This window comes from Octodon degus, unplaced genomic scaffold (assembly GCF_000260255.1).
Source record: "Octodon degus isolate 3935 unplaced genomic scaffold, OctDeg1.0 scaffold00070, whole genome shotgun sequence".
In the NCBI taxonomy this organism is placed as follows: domain Eukaryota; kingdom Metazoa; phylum Chordata; class Mammalia; order Rodentia; family Octodontidae; genus Octodon; species Octodon degus.
Window position 1 is genome coordinate 5,174,328 of NW_004524646.1, and position 18,584 is coordinate 5,192,911.

The 18,584-nt window shown below is 34.8% G+C and overlaps 1 protein-coding gene across 3 annotated transcripts in view; it reads right to left on the bottom strand.

Annotated features, from left to right (window-relative positions):
- The window catches only part of Unc79 (unc-79 homolog, NALCN channel complex subunit), a 226,234-nt gene extending 208,029 nt beyond the window's left edge, over positions 1-18,205 (bottom strand). For 2 of the 3 annotated variants that reach the window (XM_023719685.1, XM_023719684.1), the window contains exons 1-4: positions 18,103-18,205; positions 8,913-9,005; positions 1,758-1,813; positions 444-573 (exon numbers count right to left, since the gene is read on the bottom strand). In XM_023719685.1, coding sequence (XP_023575453.1) covers positions 444-573; positions 1,758-1,813; positions 8,913-9,005; positions 18,103-18,190 — 367 coding nt within the window. In that variant the 5' untranslated portion in view covers positions 18,191-18,205. The remainder of the gene's footprint in view (positions 1-443; positions 574-1,757; positions 1,814-8,912; positions 9,006-18,102) is intronic. The other variant, XM_023719683.1, reaches the window with a different exon arrangement.
- Between the last annotated feature and the right edge of the window lie 379 nt (positions 18,206-18,584).

Here is an 18,584-nt window from a genome sequence, read left to right on the forward strand (position 1 = left end):
AAAAAAAAAAAAAAGAAAGAAAGATGGAACTCTTTTTAGTAGAGCAGAACTAGCCAGTTGGGGTATTGGCCAAATGCTGAACAAATTCACATTAATCTTACAGCTCGTGCTTTTGTAGAGGACTTAGGCAATTTTCTATGGTATCATAAATACTTCTGAAACTGATTTTAGTTAATTAAATTTTTTAAGGAGATAGTCTCTCTTTGCTGCCCAGACTAGACCCAAATCTGGTCAAGTGATCCTCAGGCCTCAGCTTTCACAGTAGTTGGGACCACCACCTGGGTAGCTAATTTATTTTTAAACCACCTAGCTTCAGAAAGAATTTATGACAATGTCCTAATAAGGCACAGTAAACATAACCCAGTAATATTTATTTTTAAAGGGAGATAGGGCAAATGCAGAACAGGAGAAATACAGAGACGGTATCACGGGACTCTTCTTACCTGTGTACTGCAACCCCCTGTACTTGCTTATTGCCCCAGGAGGTTTTAAATTGGGCCAGTAGTGGAAAAGCATTTGCACAGCTGGAGGTTTCACTTGTGAAGGCCCATAGGCAATTACATACAAAAGATCCTAAAGGAAACAGGAAGCATATATTGACTTAGCATCATCAAATGAAAATAAATCTTGGTCATTCAGTATTACCAGACTATTAAAAATTTCTTTGCATTGACTGAGGTGGGTAATTTCCCTGGAATCTTATCATACAGGCATGTTTCACAGATTGGACCACATAAAAACATTATTCTTAGTATTTGTTTGTTCTTTTTAAACTTTTTTTTTTTTCTGTTTCCTTTTTTTTTTTTTTTTTTCAGAACCAGGGTTTGAATTCAGGCCATGGGTTGCCAGGGAAGCACTTATTCCAGTGAGCCACCTCCCAGCCCCTTTTTTGATTTCTGAAATATAAGTTTTATTAAGGTATCAATAAGAACAGATAGGATCCAGTGGCAGTAGGCTGGATAGGAAATTTACCAGAAAGTACTTAAAATGTCAAGTAGACTGGACTGGTTAATCTAGTGGAGGTCAATGGACAGGGAGATGGCCCAAGAGAACATAAAGTGTCCAGTGTTAGCCAGCTGGACTGCAGCACTCCACAACACCCTCCCTGTTGTGCACTCAGTGATTGCTGGGAGTTTTATATTAAATTTTATTTTAAAGAGAGAAAAAAATAAGAATGATACAGAATTTCAAAATAAGATGTAAGACATTAACAACAGTTATACTGCATATTGTTATCTTCTTAAATGATTACCCAACAGTTTATTTTTCCCAACAGTTTAAAAGCATACTTTTTATATTTCTAACCAGGTTCATGTTACAGAAATATTTCAGACTAGCATACATCAGCATGCCAAAAACTACATTAAAAATATTTTCCTAATCATATTTCTTAACATATACTATTCTCCTATTTGGAAGATGACAGATTCTCAAGCAATTTTTCAAACTAAAAATACTTGTCATATAATGTAATTGCCTAATTCCAAGAATAAGGTACATTTAATTACTTATCTGTCAAGAAAGTCTATTCCTTTTTTTGAAAGTGGGAAGCAAATCCAGGGCCTCATACATTCCAAGCCCTAACACAGCCTGTTCTTAAAGTTTCATTTCTGTTCTAGATGCTATGTAAAATGCATAGGCCTTGCCACATCAAAATAATAAGACATTAATAAATTTGATCATGATAATAGCTGTAATAAAAAACAATTATATTACATAAGTTAGTGAGTATGGCTTAAATTTGATCCAAAACTTACTTTCCAAACTTCTTGTTTATATTTCATGAGGCATTCCAGTAACTGACAGTGATACACTGCAAGAAAGAAAATGTGATTTGTATATGAAATGTAAGACACCCTCTGAGATACAATTAACTACTTGAGTATGACTTTTCACTCTGCTCATTACACTGAAAGTTATTTATCTACTTTTTATTCATATTTTGTAAAAATCTTATCAGTTGTTGACTTCATCAAGCTTTATTCCAAGATCCTTGAGCAATATTTGACACATTATTTCTATAAAAGACCTATTAAAAAGTCTTAGTAACCGTATTTCAATACCATAATCTCATGTTAGTGCAATCAAGAAATGTATAAGGAAAGAAAAATAGTCAAATAAAATCATAGTAAAAGGTAATTAGTGAGTATTCATTGTACACCAACTATTATGCTGAGAGTTTGCTGTTGAAGGAAACTGAGACTTCATTCTCAATCTTGCCTATGGATGGAGAGAAAGCAAGTGACACTGATAGGATGAGAATGGAATCTTACCATTTGACCATCTATTCCATCTGACAGAAGAACTTTTAGAAGCCACACAAGAACAAGCCCCCTACATGTGCTTGCGGTCACTTGAGGAAGAAAGATACTTTCATCCTAGTTAGATGTCCATTTGCTACCTTCCTTAATCTACCTTCTAGCTCCACTGTGGCCCCAGAGTTGGTCTCACTTTAGTCATCAATGGCCTCTATGTCATTCAATCCAACATACATTTTTTAGTCTGTATCTTTCTTGACTTTCAGCAACATTCAATTCTGCTGACCAGTCTCTCTCTAAGGCCTTCATGCTTTTGTGATCCATTCTTTCATCTGTGGTGACAATACTGTTGTTATTCAAATGCTATCAACAATACCTTCTTCTTTGTCATCTGCCAAAATACAAACTTTCCCAGACCTCCTTGCAGCTAGGATGGATATGAGACTTAGTTGTGGCCAGGAAGACTTAAAGGGAAAATCTTCTGGGGAATTTCTGAGATGTATTCTCTCTTTTCTTCTCCTTTACCCTCCTGCTTTTCTTTCCATCTCCCTCCCTTTCCTCTTCTCTTGATAAAATAAGAGAGGTTTTACCCAGAGACCTTTCTTCAATGTTTCTGATTGTATGAGGATATCATATCCTCGCTTGTAGCCAACATTATATAAATATGTGGGGAAGTCCAAGAGAAACACAAAGATACCATCTCAGCCCCCTAACATTGTAGTTACCTTCAAGACTTTCTAATAAGCAAACTTGTAAATATGCTTGTAGTTTAAAACTGTTAGCCAGACACAAACTCTCAATGTCTTTGGCAACTTCATCTTCATGCATTAGCCCTTGTCTCATTGTATGAATTTCTAAGACTTTGAACAGGTGGATAGGACTGAAAATTGAACAGGGGGCCTTCACACTGAGCTACAACCCTGGTCCTTTTTAATCCTTTTTTATAATTTTCTTACTTTTGAGATAGGGTCTCACTAAGTTGTTACACTGCTCAGACTGGGCTAAAATTTGAAATCACCCTGCCTCAACCTCCCAAAGTGCTGCAATTATAGGTATGCACCACCATGCCTGACCCACTCTACTTTTCATTCAATATGCCCAAAGCAATCTTACACTCATACAACTAAAGTAATCATTATTATGCAGTTCACTGAAGGTCACTGGACACTTTCATGTATCCTAAAAGTTCATTACTTACAGTAATTACCCAGAACACAACTATCTACACTTTTTGTTAGATGTCTTTTTTTTTTTTTTTTTTTGGTGGAACCAGGGATTGAACTCAGGCTCTTTCGCCTGCCAGGGAAGCACTTACTCCACTGAGCCATCTCCCCAGCCCCCAAACGGAAGAAGGATTTTTTTTTTTTTTTTTTTGGCTCCGAATGCTGTCAGGGCAGGTTTGGCTGGCTTGAGTTGTGGGGATCGAACCACAGCAACCTGAGCCTGACTGCTTTGCTGAAGCAACCACTTAAAGAACTGAGCTACAGGGCAGGCCCCCTGTTAGATGTCTTAAAGGCACTTTGAAAACATGTCTAAAATCAATCTCATAATCATCTGTTAGTGCCTTATTTATCAGTGAACAGAATAATCACATATCCAGTTAGTACAAGTCAGAAACCCACTACACTCAATATGTCACCAAGAGCTATCAATTTTACTTCTCAATAGCTCTCAATAATTCTACTATTCCCAATTTCAATTGTGCCTCTGTTGTTTAAACTAATGAGAGACTTATTTGTTGTTCTATTTATACCTAATCTGGCCCCTCTTCAATGCAGTCTCAGTCAGAATCAAGTGATATACATGCATTCACTTAAAGCCCTTCAGAGCTCCCTTGTGTAAACCCAGGACTCCCTAACAGAGCCCATATCATCCTGCTTGCTCTCTAAGTTTCATGTCACTGCAGGCAACCCTTACCCACAGGGCTACACTGGCCCTTCAGTCCTGCCACTTTACCAAGCTCCTTGACACATGGGTTTCCTCTGCTTGAACCCTTGTTCCACCCCCAGCTTATAGGCCTTCTTAACAATATGCATCACCTAATTCTCAAACCAAAAGTTGCTCTTTCAGGAGGCCCTTCCTGATCTCAATAAGGGCAAAATTTCTAATTTTTAATTTTTTTTTATTTTTTATGTATTTGGTACAAGGTCTCACTATGCAGCTCGGACTCCCTGGTCTTGGTAGCTGGCTCAGCATGCCTGGGGATGGGGCTGGCCTGGCATGTGGTACAAGGGATCAAAACCCCATCCCTGCACTTCCCTAAGCAAGCACTTAGTCCACTGAGCTATCTGGCCGCACCCCCACACACACACATTTTTTTTTTTGAGACAATGTCCCATTTTGTAATTCAGGCTTAAACTACTTGAACTCATTATGTAGCCCAAATTGGCCTCACACTCATGGCAATCCCTTGCCTGAGCCTCACAAATGCTGGGATTATAAGCATGTACCACTATGTCCGTCACAAAGAATTCTTTAATAGAGTCTAGTAACACAAGATACTTTCAGCACTTGTTATGACTGAAACTTTATACTTGATTGTATGATTATTTGATTAATGTATTCTCCTTTCCCTATCATATAATAAGTGAAGGCAGGAGTCAGCTGTTTCGCTCATCATAGCATTCCATACTCAGTGGCTACCAATTAAAGAGTTACTATAGAAATAGAATTTTGTCTTCAAGCCACTACTGAGTGCTCAAATACAGAGGTACTAGGACATTTTCTCTTACTCATTGTTTGCTATTCTACATGGGTCAGCTGCTTGAAGTTTGTTCAGAGTATTATACCAACTGCTCCATGAATAGTCCTGAAGAGCCCATCTGTCTACACTGCTGCCCTCCCAGAATGCCCTACTTACCCTTTCAATCAAAACTCTGTCCATGTTTTCTTTGCTCAAGTAGCATGACGCCTTTCCTGGTCAGTTTGATTTGTGGAGTTCTCGTTTTCTAATGAATTAACACCATCTGCAGCATTTTTTTTGTTACTTTCTACATACTACTTTCATTTTGAATTACTGATCTATGTGAACATGCCTAGTATTCCCAATTAAACTTATGCTCTATAGCAAGCACCATTTTTACATTCCTGTGTGGTTTTCACAATACCCAGCACCAAAGCACATACACATGAGTTACTTGAGCAAATACTGTGTTCTGCTTGTAGTACACAATCAGCTGCAAGAACCAAGCTGCCACTTCTTCCTTCTCCCAGCAAAAATTTAAACAAAATAATGGTGCCCTAGTACTTGACTCCAGAGTATTTCTGGTGGATACTGCCTCATTTCTTAACTGATTCCTACATTACAAGACTAGTTTTGGGTCAGAAATATAATTCCTAGTATAGAATAGTTGATGATAAATGTTCTCCTATGAACGCACAATGATAATGAAAGATAAACTGAAGCATTCATAGATAAATGGATGTGTCTTGAGGCCACAATATTAAGTGAAATAAATCAGATACACAGCTTAAATATTGCATAGTTTCTCTGATATGAGAAAAAATATATACACATATATGTAGAGAAAGAGGAGAGGGAAAGGAAATGAAAGAGAAAAGGGAAAAGGAGGTGAAGAAAAAAGGAATAATTGAAGAAAAAATGAAAATATAGCTTTTGCAAGTAGGATATGACCAAGAGTTAGAAGGAAGAGGGAGGTAGGGGGAGGTAAGGGACAAAAAAGGGAAAGATGTATTATGCACACGTAACAAATCCATAAGATAAATGTAATCACTGCATACTTCAAATACATACTATTTTAAAGACATATGACATCTAAAAACTCAGTATTTAAAGCTGTCAAAGTTTTACCAAGTATAATTCCTGTAGAGAACTACAATTAATGTAAAGATGACATAGTTTAGATTGAAAACGCTAATACACAAAACAATTGCCTGAACTAATAAGCAAATTTCCATAAAAATCAACTATATTTTTAAATACTAGCAGCAAGGAATTAGAAAAAGGACACAAACTCCATTTAAATAGGATCAAAATGAAATATTTCAGGATAAAAATATGGAAAATCTATATACAAAAAGCTATAAATTGTGACCAAAAGTAACAAAATATCCAAATAAATGGAGAGCCTGACCACGGAGCAATAAATAAATAAATAAATAAATAAATAAAGACTTGGCAATAACATAACTATTTGATCACAACAATTTTCCAGCAAAATATACAACACAAAGAAGAAAATGTCAAATGTAAGGATTTGCATTACTAATTATTGAGTGCTTACAATATGCCAGTCACTATGCCAAATGAGTAATTTACATATACTTAACTCATTCAAATCTTCAAAACATTTTTAAAATTATCTCCATCACATAAATGAGGAACCCTGACCTTAATGAAATTGCTCAAGTTTACACTGTCAGGCACTTTGCAGGTAAGCTCAGATACGAATCAATACACATCAAGCCTCACAATACAAGATTTTATCCATCCTGCTTTAAATACCTCCCAACCCTAGGAAGTAAATTTCAGAAGACTTTAACTAACTAGATTCCAAATGAAAGGCTTTTTTTTGCCAGAAGGCAATATATAGCAAATATAACTATATACTGATGGTCTTTTAAACAGAGTGAGCATGAGCTATATAACATCCCCAAAATACAAACTTTAATTACACTCATATAGTACTCATAAGTGATTCCATACTTAAAGGATGCTATGGACTAAATCTGTCACCTCAAAATTTATATGTTAAATTCTAACTCCAAAGTGATACTATTAGGAGGTGGAGTTGTTGGGGAATGATTAGATCATGAAAGCAGAACCAGTATGAGTGACACTAGTACCCTCATAAAATAAGTTAGAGAATTCCTTTGTCTTTTCTGCCAGTTGAGGACACACCCCAAAGATGATATCTGTGAACCAGAAAGTGGGACTTGACCAGATGCTTAAGGGTAACTTTTTTTACTGCATCCCAAACAGACTCAAGCAGAAAATTGGTACTAAATAATAGGGCTTTGCTGTAACAAATACCAACAAGTGCTGAGGCAGCTTTGGAGCTGAGCAATGAACAGAAGTTACAAGAATTTTGGAGTTATAAGAATTTCTAGAAAAGCCTACATTGGTATAAATGGATTTTTAAAGAAAGTTTTAATGAGGATTTAGAAAGAAGAGAAAAGATCTGTAGAGAAAGCTTCAATCTTCTTAAAGAGTTTTTAAGTCACCCACAAAGGAATACTGGCAGAAGTATGAACAGTATAGGCAATTCTGATGAGATATTAGACAAAAAAATGAGGAATGTGTCATTGGGAACTACAGGAAAGGACATCACTGTTATGAAGTGGCAAAGAACTTGGCTGAATTATGTTTATATCCTAGTGTTTTGTAGAGGGTAGAACTTATAAGTGACAAAATTGTATACTTGGCTGAAGAAATTTCTTACAGAAGGGTTAAAAAGTGGCCTGACTTCTTCTGACTCCCTATAGCAAAATTCCAAAGAGGGAAATTATTTAAAGACAGAAAAAATTGTTAATCAAATAAGAAGCAGTGACTATTAATAAAGTGGTTAGGCAGCCCTCCCAATAGATGCCAACACCTTGATCTTGACTTCCCAGGCTGTGGAACAGTGAGAAATCAATGTGCTCTGCAAGCCACCCAGTTCATGGTGTTTCACTATAACAGCCCAGACTAAGACAATGCCTTAATCCCAACTACACAGGAAGCAGAGGCAGAAAGATGAGTTGATCCCGGGAGTTAAAAGCCAAACTAGGCAGCACAAGGATACCCTATCTAAAGGGGGAAAAAAAACAAGGGTGGTGACACTGCAGACCAAGAAGCCTTATGTTCACTTTCCAAATAAATATTAAATGAAAATAAAAAGTAGTTCATATCTTAACATATGACTCCAAAAATCAGCTCTTTTAGGTCAGATTCCCAAATTCATTGCAATTATGCTGACAAAAGAGAAATCAAAGTTAAGGCATATGCAAACCTGTTTGACATTACTAGTAATCCAAACAAAAATAAATGAGCTATTTATTTATTTTTAGTCTTTTTGAGACAGGGTCTCACTATGCAGTTCAGGCTGGCCTTGAACTTGCAATGATCCTCCTGCCGCAGCCTCCTTAGTGCTGGGATTACGGGTATGAACCACCACACCTGGCTTAAAATGGGCTGTTATCACTATTATTTTTCATCATAATATGCAAAGACAGGTCACAATGAGACAAGTACTTTCATACAAAAACACTGGGAATATTGAAAATTTTTCAAGAACTTTAACTCATAAATTCTTCCTTTATAATTTCTTTTAAGGTAAAAAGACATTTATGTGGCATTAGAGGAGCAAATTTACCAAATTATTCAGAGTAGCTATCTTTAATTGTCAAAATTGCAGTTGGCTTTTACGTTTCACTGCTTTAACTATTTCTATATACTTATATTCAATCAATTTCCAATAAATGTTCTAAAATCTCATCCTCATAAATTCTCAAGAATGTCACTGGCCAGCCAGGTCACCGCTGCTAGAAACAGCCAAGAGATATTTATTTTAATTTTAAAGTTGATTCTGAACATATCTCCAACTGCCTGTCCACCAAAAGAAGTTCTTAATAAAACCTTCCATCTTGCTTTGCTTGATATCCTACTTAGTGGTTGCTATAGGAATGAGTCAAGCTGCTCAGACTTTTGCTTACCTGGATTAGATGTGTACTGCATTGCAATCATTAACATGGAGGAAGCAGAAAGATTTACATGGGCAGGGACACCTTCTCTTCTGGAGGAGCCCACTGAAACCAAGTGTTTTGTGTTAGACAGAGTTTAATCCATACATATGGGCATATACACTTGTTACTTTGCATAAAGCATGAGAACTAAGAAGGAATTTGAAACAAAGTCCCAATCAGACTAATGTATGTTTTGCACAAATAAAACCACAAAAATTTTCTTGCATGCAATGCTAAATTTGCCATCATCCAAAGCAAACACCAAGAAATAACCTACAAGGAAAAAGGAACAATGCCAGAATGGATATAATTACTTTATCAGAGTTAAATTTCAGTGTTGTCTCTACTCCCAAGACATTTATATCTGAATAGAAAAAGAAAAAAATTGGACCCTACTTGCTCAAATATAAAGGCATGTTTTAAGATTGTCTCAATAATAAAGTAAAAGATTTACGTATAAGCCAAACTTAAATGTATTAGCTTGTAGAGATACACATAAGCCAGCATAGTACATAATTTCTTGCTTAATTACACAAACAAAAAAACCCCACATCTTTTTTATCCATCCATCAATTGATAAGCATTTAGGATGTTTCCAAGATTTAGTTATTACAAACTGTGATTATTATGTATACCTAAATTATACCAATAAACTTAATAATAAAAAATTCAAATAATGAAATGTTAAACAACTAAAAAAGTAATTATATGTAAAAATTTTAAATTATGTAGAATAAAACATATTAATTTAAACCCTATTTCCAATGCTCACACATGATTAAACAGTCTTTTTTAAATCTTCAAGTGTAATTTCATCATCAATATTCTCATTACTATAAAAATCAATCTTTTTAGTTTTCCAAAGTTTGCCATTTTCATGTCCATTGGAGCTGCTTGATATAAAGTACCTTTTGAATACAGTTGCTGTACATTTTATCATAATCCAATAAGTATTCTATCACAAACTTTATTTCTTCAACATCCATCTTATAACTGTATAATTATAATCTCTACTTAACATACTGCTTTTAAAACATCTTTAAGTATCTTGTTCTTGGTGACATCAAACAGTAGAACATTACTATGTCTCTCTCTTTTTTTTAAAGAATTTATCAAGTAACTCCTTTAAGCATTCCAAACTATCACTGGCGGAACTCACTGGGAGTGATATGCTATCTCCAAGAATATGTTGTTTTCTCACACCCACTATTGAGAGAGCACCCACAATGAGAAGAACTTTAAGAGTCAAATGTAAAGGAAATTTCTCTTTGCTAGAGATAACTACAAAAGAAAAAACTTTTCTTTATACCTGAGCTTATGTGGAAAATTTCCAGGCATGAACAGAATATATACACAGTATAACTCTCTCAAAAAGTCAACACTTAAGTTCCTATACATAGAAGACCACTGACATGGGCAACAATCAAAAAACATCCCCCAAATCTGCTTTATTTTATCTTATATGAAAGTATACTACATAGGAAATGTATCTCAGATTTTTCCAAAAAGAAAAAGACAACTTATAATAAAATACATGAAAATAGACTCAACACCTTAATGGACAATGGCCTTTATAATAGCTTTACAGAAAGAAAGAAAGCAGATCCATAATTGATGCCCATTAACCTGAGTTTGTTTTACTTACTCCATTGCAGCAATAAGGGTAGACTGAAACACACAGTGAATGCAAATTTTAAAAAATTTATTACCGTAAAAAATTCATTGGCATTAATCTCTTTGAAAATCCTCCCCCTCTGTTTGAATATACTTATTCATTAGTCTTGCCACTTCCTGAAGGAAGTCTGGAAATCCTGTTTTGTAAGTATTTTTACAAGGTACAGTAAAAAACACAGCAACTACTACTGGTAAGGGCCTGACCGAAAAAGAGGCTTCTTAAAACATTATGGTGTGTTCTCAATTACTTTATTCACCAAATCTGGCACGCTACTTCTCCATCTTCTCCAGAGTGAAAATGATCACAAAAGGTATGAACATTTTGGTGATTCAGGACATCAAGGCAGCCATGACAGTGCAACTATAGACGCTCACAAAACAGGACTTCCAGAACTGCTTCAGAATATGGAAAGAGGGCTTGCCTGGCAAGCACAAGGGCCTGAGTTCAAGCCCCAGCTCTGCAAAAAAAAAAAAAAAGAAGAAAAGAACATGGCAAGAGGGCTGGCAAAAAAGCTCAGCAGATTAAAGCGCAGGCGCAGGAGCCAGGGGTTCAATTCCTGGGCCTGCCTTGCTGGCCTTGCCCCCGGAGCACACTGAAATGATGATTGAGACTGGGCATGGTGGTGCACACCTGTAATCCCAACACTTGGGAGGCTTTAAACAGGAGAATCACTATGAGTTCAATTCAGTAGTGAGACCCTGAACACCCCATAGACCCTTCCCTAAAATACAGAAAAAAATTACAATAATTAAAAAAAGAACATGGCAAGAATGATGGGATAGATGTGTTTTAAGTAAGAGGGAATATTTGAATGACAGAGGCAATGTACATTGTACTATAATAAACTTTAAACGTTAAACATTCATCATACTTTTTAGCACTTATGCCTCATAAGTGCTCCTAAAATAAATTAGTTTGGTTATATGATATAAATATGCACTAATAATTAGACAAAGATATAGAGATCAGAATACTTCTTAGATTGTAAACCTGATTAAATCAAATGTAGTTAAGGAAAAAGAATGCTGAAGAATAAAATGCAGTTGCTTTCAAATTTTTAGCCAGGAATTGCTTTCAAATTCAATTTCTTGGAAGCAAGCCGATATCTATAGATTCTAACTGCACCAGTTCATAAAGAAGGAAATTCCATGTTAAATTAATAAGTACATGAGATTCTGATGAGCCTCCCTTGAGCCTCCCCTGAGCCTCCCTTTGAGAAATACTGCTAGGAGGATAAGAAATAAGAAAGAAAATATCCAGTAAGGTTTTTAAGCACGGGAAAAATCACTGTATGCACCATATTCCTCATGCCTATATACAAAGAGACGCACAGACAGACTAGGGTTTGGGACACATGTTTTTGTCTTTGTTTCAATTCATTTCAAACTTTTAATAAACATTTCCCAACAATGAAAACTACTGTTAAGAGAAGCTGAGAGTCATTGTGCTTAGAAGTCATTAAAAATGGGAGAGATGCCCAACTGTCTTGAATTATTTAGGCAAAGTCTATTTGGGGAACTGCCCAAATGGCTCAGTAATCTTTGGATGGCCCTATTACCCTTATGAATCCAGGCTGTCCCTCAAATATAGCTTAGACATAAAGCCAAAGCGTTCACCTGGATAAAACCATAGAAAACTGACCCCACTATTTACATAAGCAGACAATACTTTATACTTTCATATTCTTCTACTAAGATGAATAACTCACTGAAACTCTACACACACAACCACACATCATTTACTGAATCTTGCTTAAAAGTTATAATGTAATCATACGTACAGCTTGTCCCCGTGAGAGTATAATAAAGAAGTACACAAAAAAAAATAGAGAAGATAGCCAAATAAGAAATATTTGTATACCTGATACTGTTCTCAGGAAATACAATTAGATGATTTTAGTCCTATTCCATATACTCCCAGCACTATCAGAATAATCATTACCATCATTCCTCCTTCCATGAGCATTATTAATCCCTTAACATGTTCCTCTACTTTATAGTTCTAGTACATTATCATGTAGATCTCTTACATGATTCCTACTCAAAAATATATATAGAAAAAGTCATTTTATAAAGAAGATAGACCAACTTATTTGCATGACGATACCAATTATTAGGATTAGTGTCCAAATCACTGGGTTTATAGTCAAATGCTCTAATCATTCATTTATTCAACGGTATTTTTTTTTTCTTCCTATGTACTGCTTAAGAAGAAAGGGCAAATACATGCCAGTGAATAAACGCGAAGCAAGGTAAGGGAATAGAGAGAAAGCCATGTAAGGTTCTATGTTAACTAGAAGATAAGGAAAGGCATCTTGGAAGACATGGTACTTAAGCTGAGACCCAAAAGGAAGTAAATCATGTGACTCTCTGGGAGAAGGATTTTGATACAGAGGAAAAAGCACTGAGCAAACACAAAATTCAGTACCTTTGTAAAACTACAGAAAGGTCATTATGCACAATGAAAAGTGGACATATGAAGCAGAAATCAAAGTAGTGATATACAATAATCTCTACAACAATTGTTGGCAGTGACCAGATTACAGAAAGCAATATGGGTCAAGTAAGGACAATGAATATGATTTGCAAGAGTGACAGGAAACTAGATGGTTTGGATGAAAGAAGTGACATAATCTGGTTTATATGTTTGAAGCACAGCACTGACTTTTTTGTGGAGAATAGGCATGGATAAGATGGGAAACAACAAGACCAGTTAAGAGGACAAGTTAGTCTTCACAAAGGATGAAAAGGGAAGCAGAAGACAAATTTATTGGATTAATAAAAGTGGTAAGAGGTAATCTGAATTGGAAAATTTTAAAATAAACATCCTTGACCTTATATTTTTCTGACTCAACATAGAGAGTTGTATGGGAAGAAGGAATACCTTCTGGTGCACATGATAGAGCCATTTCCTACACTTTGCCAGAGTGCAGAATCTGGAGGGACACGTAGTCACTCCTCTGCTCAAGCCTTGAGAGCAGAGGTAATTTGTTTCTTTGGAATGGGTCTGAGTATATGATAACCATGTCTTCAGAAAGGGATAGCAGTTTAGTATAAACGGAAGACTAATATATTATGACCCTGAAGTCTCTGCAGCATTAAAATATTTACAGACTGGGAAGTTGATAAAAACCATAAATACAGAATACCTATCAACACTGTGCAAGTATTCCTATGTTCTACGTCATGCTATAACAAACTGCTATAATAACTGTAGTTATTATACAACAAATGAAGGAGAGAAAATTCAAAGCTCTAACAGATTACAATTTATATCAAGCATGTTTAAAATAACAAAACTTCAGAACAACATGGGAATTTCAGAATAATATTAGAATTATTTGCAATAGAATTTAACATGTCTACAATTTGATATGTGTACAATTTGACCTGTGATACACTTGGTACAATGTCATTGAATATTCGGAAGTCATTCCTACATGTTATCACATGGTTTTCATAAAAAACATGGGATGCAGACAGGGGAAGTCATGATTACTGTCACTTTTACAGTTAAGCAAAGTGTGATGAGGCTATGAGATTTTCCAACAGCTGAAAGGCCACAATTCAGTCTTCTGAATTCCAGTACCAAAACATTTTTCAAATTTCAACAATAAATCTCAAAGAGAATATTAAGACCTATTTTATAAAAATAATTCTTAGCTAATAAAAGAGTGAAATATTATAAGGTTATGTAAATGTCATAAATGTTTTGCATTTATTGATCACTATCTTTCTTCCATGTAATATTACTTTTTGGAAGATCATAGAAATATATATTGTATCAGACGTCATAGTAGTAAGAGAATAAAAAATAATCCATGACCAACAGTCTGGAACCAAACATTCCAGTAAGTATACTATTACTTTTAAGTCAAAGCAAACACTGAACAAACCTTTATTTTCCTGAACTATAAGAAAAATCTAAATTGGAAAAGAAACTGGATGAGACTGCATAGTCCTGAATACTAAGATATACTAGAAGTTTCTTGAACTGACATAATTCCTTAACTTTATTACTGTTAAATAAAATATCCCACATCAATTAATGTTCAATTGAAATCAGCTTTTTCTCTTTTTCTCTTTTCTGCTAAAGCATTATCTTCCAAACAACCACATTTCTCTTCAGTCCACAAATAACAGGTCCTTTATTGGAAGAAGTTACCATGGTGACATGCAAATGCCTTTTTCAATTCTTAGTAGCTCCTTGAATATATTTTCTATAAACAAAGGACATTGTACACATATGGAAAAAGTGATATGTATTTATAAAAAATTTAAGAAGAAAAAACATGACAAAGGAAAGTTTTATAACAAAATTTATCTTTGCTCTACAAGACCTCAGAAGGAGTTGTTTTAAAATAGAAGTATAGCAAAAAAAAAAAAAAAAAAATAGAAGTATAGCATTTAATTTATTGACACAGATGGCATGAAGGACATATAACCTATGCAAGTACTTAATCTACAGGAGCTGTACTATTTCATTAGATCCACTTCAAAGCTCAGAACTTCCTCCAGATGATATAGACAATGACACATCATTAATCATATAAGCATTTAACATCTGAAAAAAATTGTCCATATTTTACATTTGATCTTAGGAACAGCACACCAAGGAGAATTAAAAGAAAATACCTTTACCTCTTAAAGACTATCAAATAATTCAGAAAATGTAACTTTTTTATCCTAACATCCCATTCCTCAAATAAAAATATTCAGTAAGAAGTTAAATGTTCCAAGCGCTGGGGAGATAGCTCAGTGGTAGAAGTGTCTACCTGGAAAGTATAAGGTCCTGAGTTTGAACCCCAGCACACAAAAAAAAAAAGAATATGGAAACAAGTTAAATGTTCCAGTCTCATTTTAGTCAAAATTTCTAGACACTGAAATAACTACTGAAAATAGAAACGAATTGGATACAATAAACAGACCCACATCCTCACATCAATCCTCTTTAACATGTGTAATCTGGAACTAAATCTCTTCTATCTGTATCTATGTCTTTATAACTACTTTGTTAGATAACAAACACTAACGAAGCACCTGAATTGTGTAAAAGAATGTCTCTGACTTAATACTTTTCTGAAAACAAAAGGGAGTCATACAGAAGAAGGAACACTTCTGGTGCACAGATAGAGCCATTTCCTACACTTTGCAAACTGCATTTCTTTTAGGGACATGTAGTTTCTCCTCTACTCAGACCTTAAAAGCAGAGGTAACATTGGTGCTATGATTTTTCAAGATTTAAAGAGTGGCTACTATTGAGCTACCAGAATGATGATTAAGAAACGAGGTCAAAACTAAGAGGCTAAAAACCAGAGCAACAAAACAAAACACATGAATCATATCATGACTAGATCAGTGGAAGACACATTCCACTTACATAAAATACAAATGATGACATAAAACAAGATTTAGCCTATTATTATTGAACCAGAAATAATCTTAGAGGCTAAACATTTTCCCCAAGCCCCTTCCTTACAGTGGACAAAAAGTTAAATCCCAGAGACATAAAGCAAGTTGACCTTTGAACAAACATTTTGGGTTTTGTTTTGTTTTGTTTTGGGGGGTGGGTTTTGTTTGTTTGTTTGTATTTTAGGGAAGGGTCTATAGGGTGTTCAGGGTCTCACTACTAGATTGTACTCACAGTGATCCGCCAAGTGCTGGAATTACAGGCACACGCCACCATACCCAGTCTCAATTGCCATCTCAGCACACCCCAAGGGCAGTGCCGGCATGGCAGGCCTGAGGATCGAACCCCTGGCCCCTGTGCTTGCTTGCATGCTGAACAAACATTGTTACTCCACTAATCACAAATTTTGTAAACTCAGCTTACTAATTTGCTCTTTGTAAGACTCGTACCTTTGTGTAAGGATTCTAACATACCCATAAGGTGTGTTTGAGGTTCTGTATTTCTAAGTAGAAATTGATAATTAAATATGAATAAATGAATTTCTAGCTGCCAAAATACCTAATAATTTCATAAGTCCACTATATTCAATGCCTTTCCCAAAACTCCTTTTTTTTTCTTTTTTTGTGGAACCGGGGATTGAATCAGGCCCTTGTGCTTGTCAGGCAAGCGCTTATTCTACTGAGCCATCTCCCCAGCCAAAATTATTAATTTATTCTTAAAAAACAGAGATACAGTAAATTAGTTATTAGAAAAATATAGCCACATCTGTTATTCTTCAAAAGAAAAACAAGAATTTTATGCCTATATTTAACAGCATTATTTTAAAATATGACTGTACAATTTGAACACAATGTCCAATAACAAGTATTTATTCAGAAGATTACACAGGACAAAAATAAAAATGATAATATGTGCTATTAGATGAATGGTATGATCAGTCTACCGATCATATAACTTAGGCAGAAATCATAGTCTTTGCTGAAAAGACCTAAAAATTACAATTCAATACCAGAAATGAAACTTGATTATAAAATAAGTAAATGTAGCTCAAATAGTACATATGTTTACCAACTGCTGACAGAGTAACATTTAATAAGATCAAAAATGCATTAAAATTAAAATTGTGAGCAATGATCAGGAGTTGAACTTAATCAATAAAGGTACTTTTATAGAACAAGAATTGAGGGACAGAAAGAAATAAACTAACATTACTGCTTGCCAGGTACCATGTTTGCACTTAACTAATATTCCAGATTAATCACCTAAATCATTACAACCACCTCAAGAGACAGCTATACTTATTATTGTCATGGTACAGATAACAAAGATTAAGTAACTTTCCTAAGGCCACACAAGCTAACTGGTGGCAGGCACTACTGATGTGAATCTAGATCTGCTCAATTCCTAAATCTATGATCTTTTCTGATTATCCATTGAAACTTAGATTAAGCTATAATCATTTCTTTAAAGAATGCTTTGGAAGGAGTTTGATCATTAAAAACCATAATCCAACTTTTTTCCTCTTTGCTCTCATATTTGACAAGCCAACAGAAGGCTATAAAAGTAAAGAAAATTCAAATCAGCAATATGTTTGTAACTAAGCCTTGCACATCAATTGCAGGTTTTGACCCATTTTATCATAACAACCTGCAAGTGAAAGCTGATGGACCAGCATTATATGGATGAAGTCTCAACTCTGTGAGCTGCCCAATATCACATGGCCAATTAGGAACAGAGCTGAACAGAATCTGTACATCTGATTCCATGACTCTTTGCATCACAACCTATGCCTTTTGATAAGAAATAATATAAGAATTTCTACATCAGAGGCAATACTATAACTTATAGATAGAAAATGTAGACTGTGCTTTGATATGTTTTTTCTGTAACACCAAACTAATTGAATAAAACAATTCTAATGTACAACTATAACATTTCTTTGAATTTTATAATATACAAGCTGAAATGACTGAATTTAAACCACAGTACATGTAAAATCAAAGCCTAAAAAGCAAAAGCAATTTTCATTTGTATAATACATAAAAATAGTCTAGTATTAGGTAAGATTGAACTTACATATAGCCATTGGTAGGAAAGATGTGCTAAGATATTCAATAATATCCTTGTGCAGAAATGGAGGAAAGGTAGCTAACGTTGATATCATCGTGTAGGGCAAGGTACTCAGAATATCATCATTGAGAAAGGGTAGCAAACATGTAGTTGTATAAAATATTGACTGTCCAAGATCTACAAAACAAAATTGAGTAATCAGTCACTGTATATAGTATTATTAACAAAATATTCTGATCTTACATTCTGAGTGTAATGAGCTGGTTTAAATTATAAACAACTAATTTTCCCTTCCTACTGTGGGTTCTGAAACATACTGCTTAGTATAGTGTACTATGTATACCATACTTGGTCAATAGCCAATGAGTGAATATATTAAGAAATATAAATATCTATTAAATAAGCTTGCCTCAGTATTTATGATATATCAGTAATCAGTAATATTTGGCATTCATATTGTTCCTTGCTTGCATAAATTCAAAGCCCTT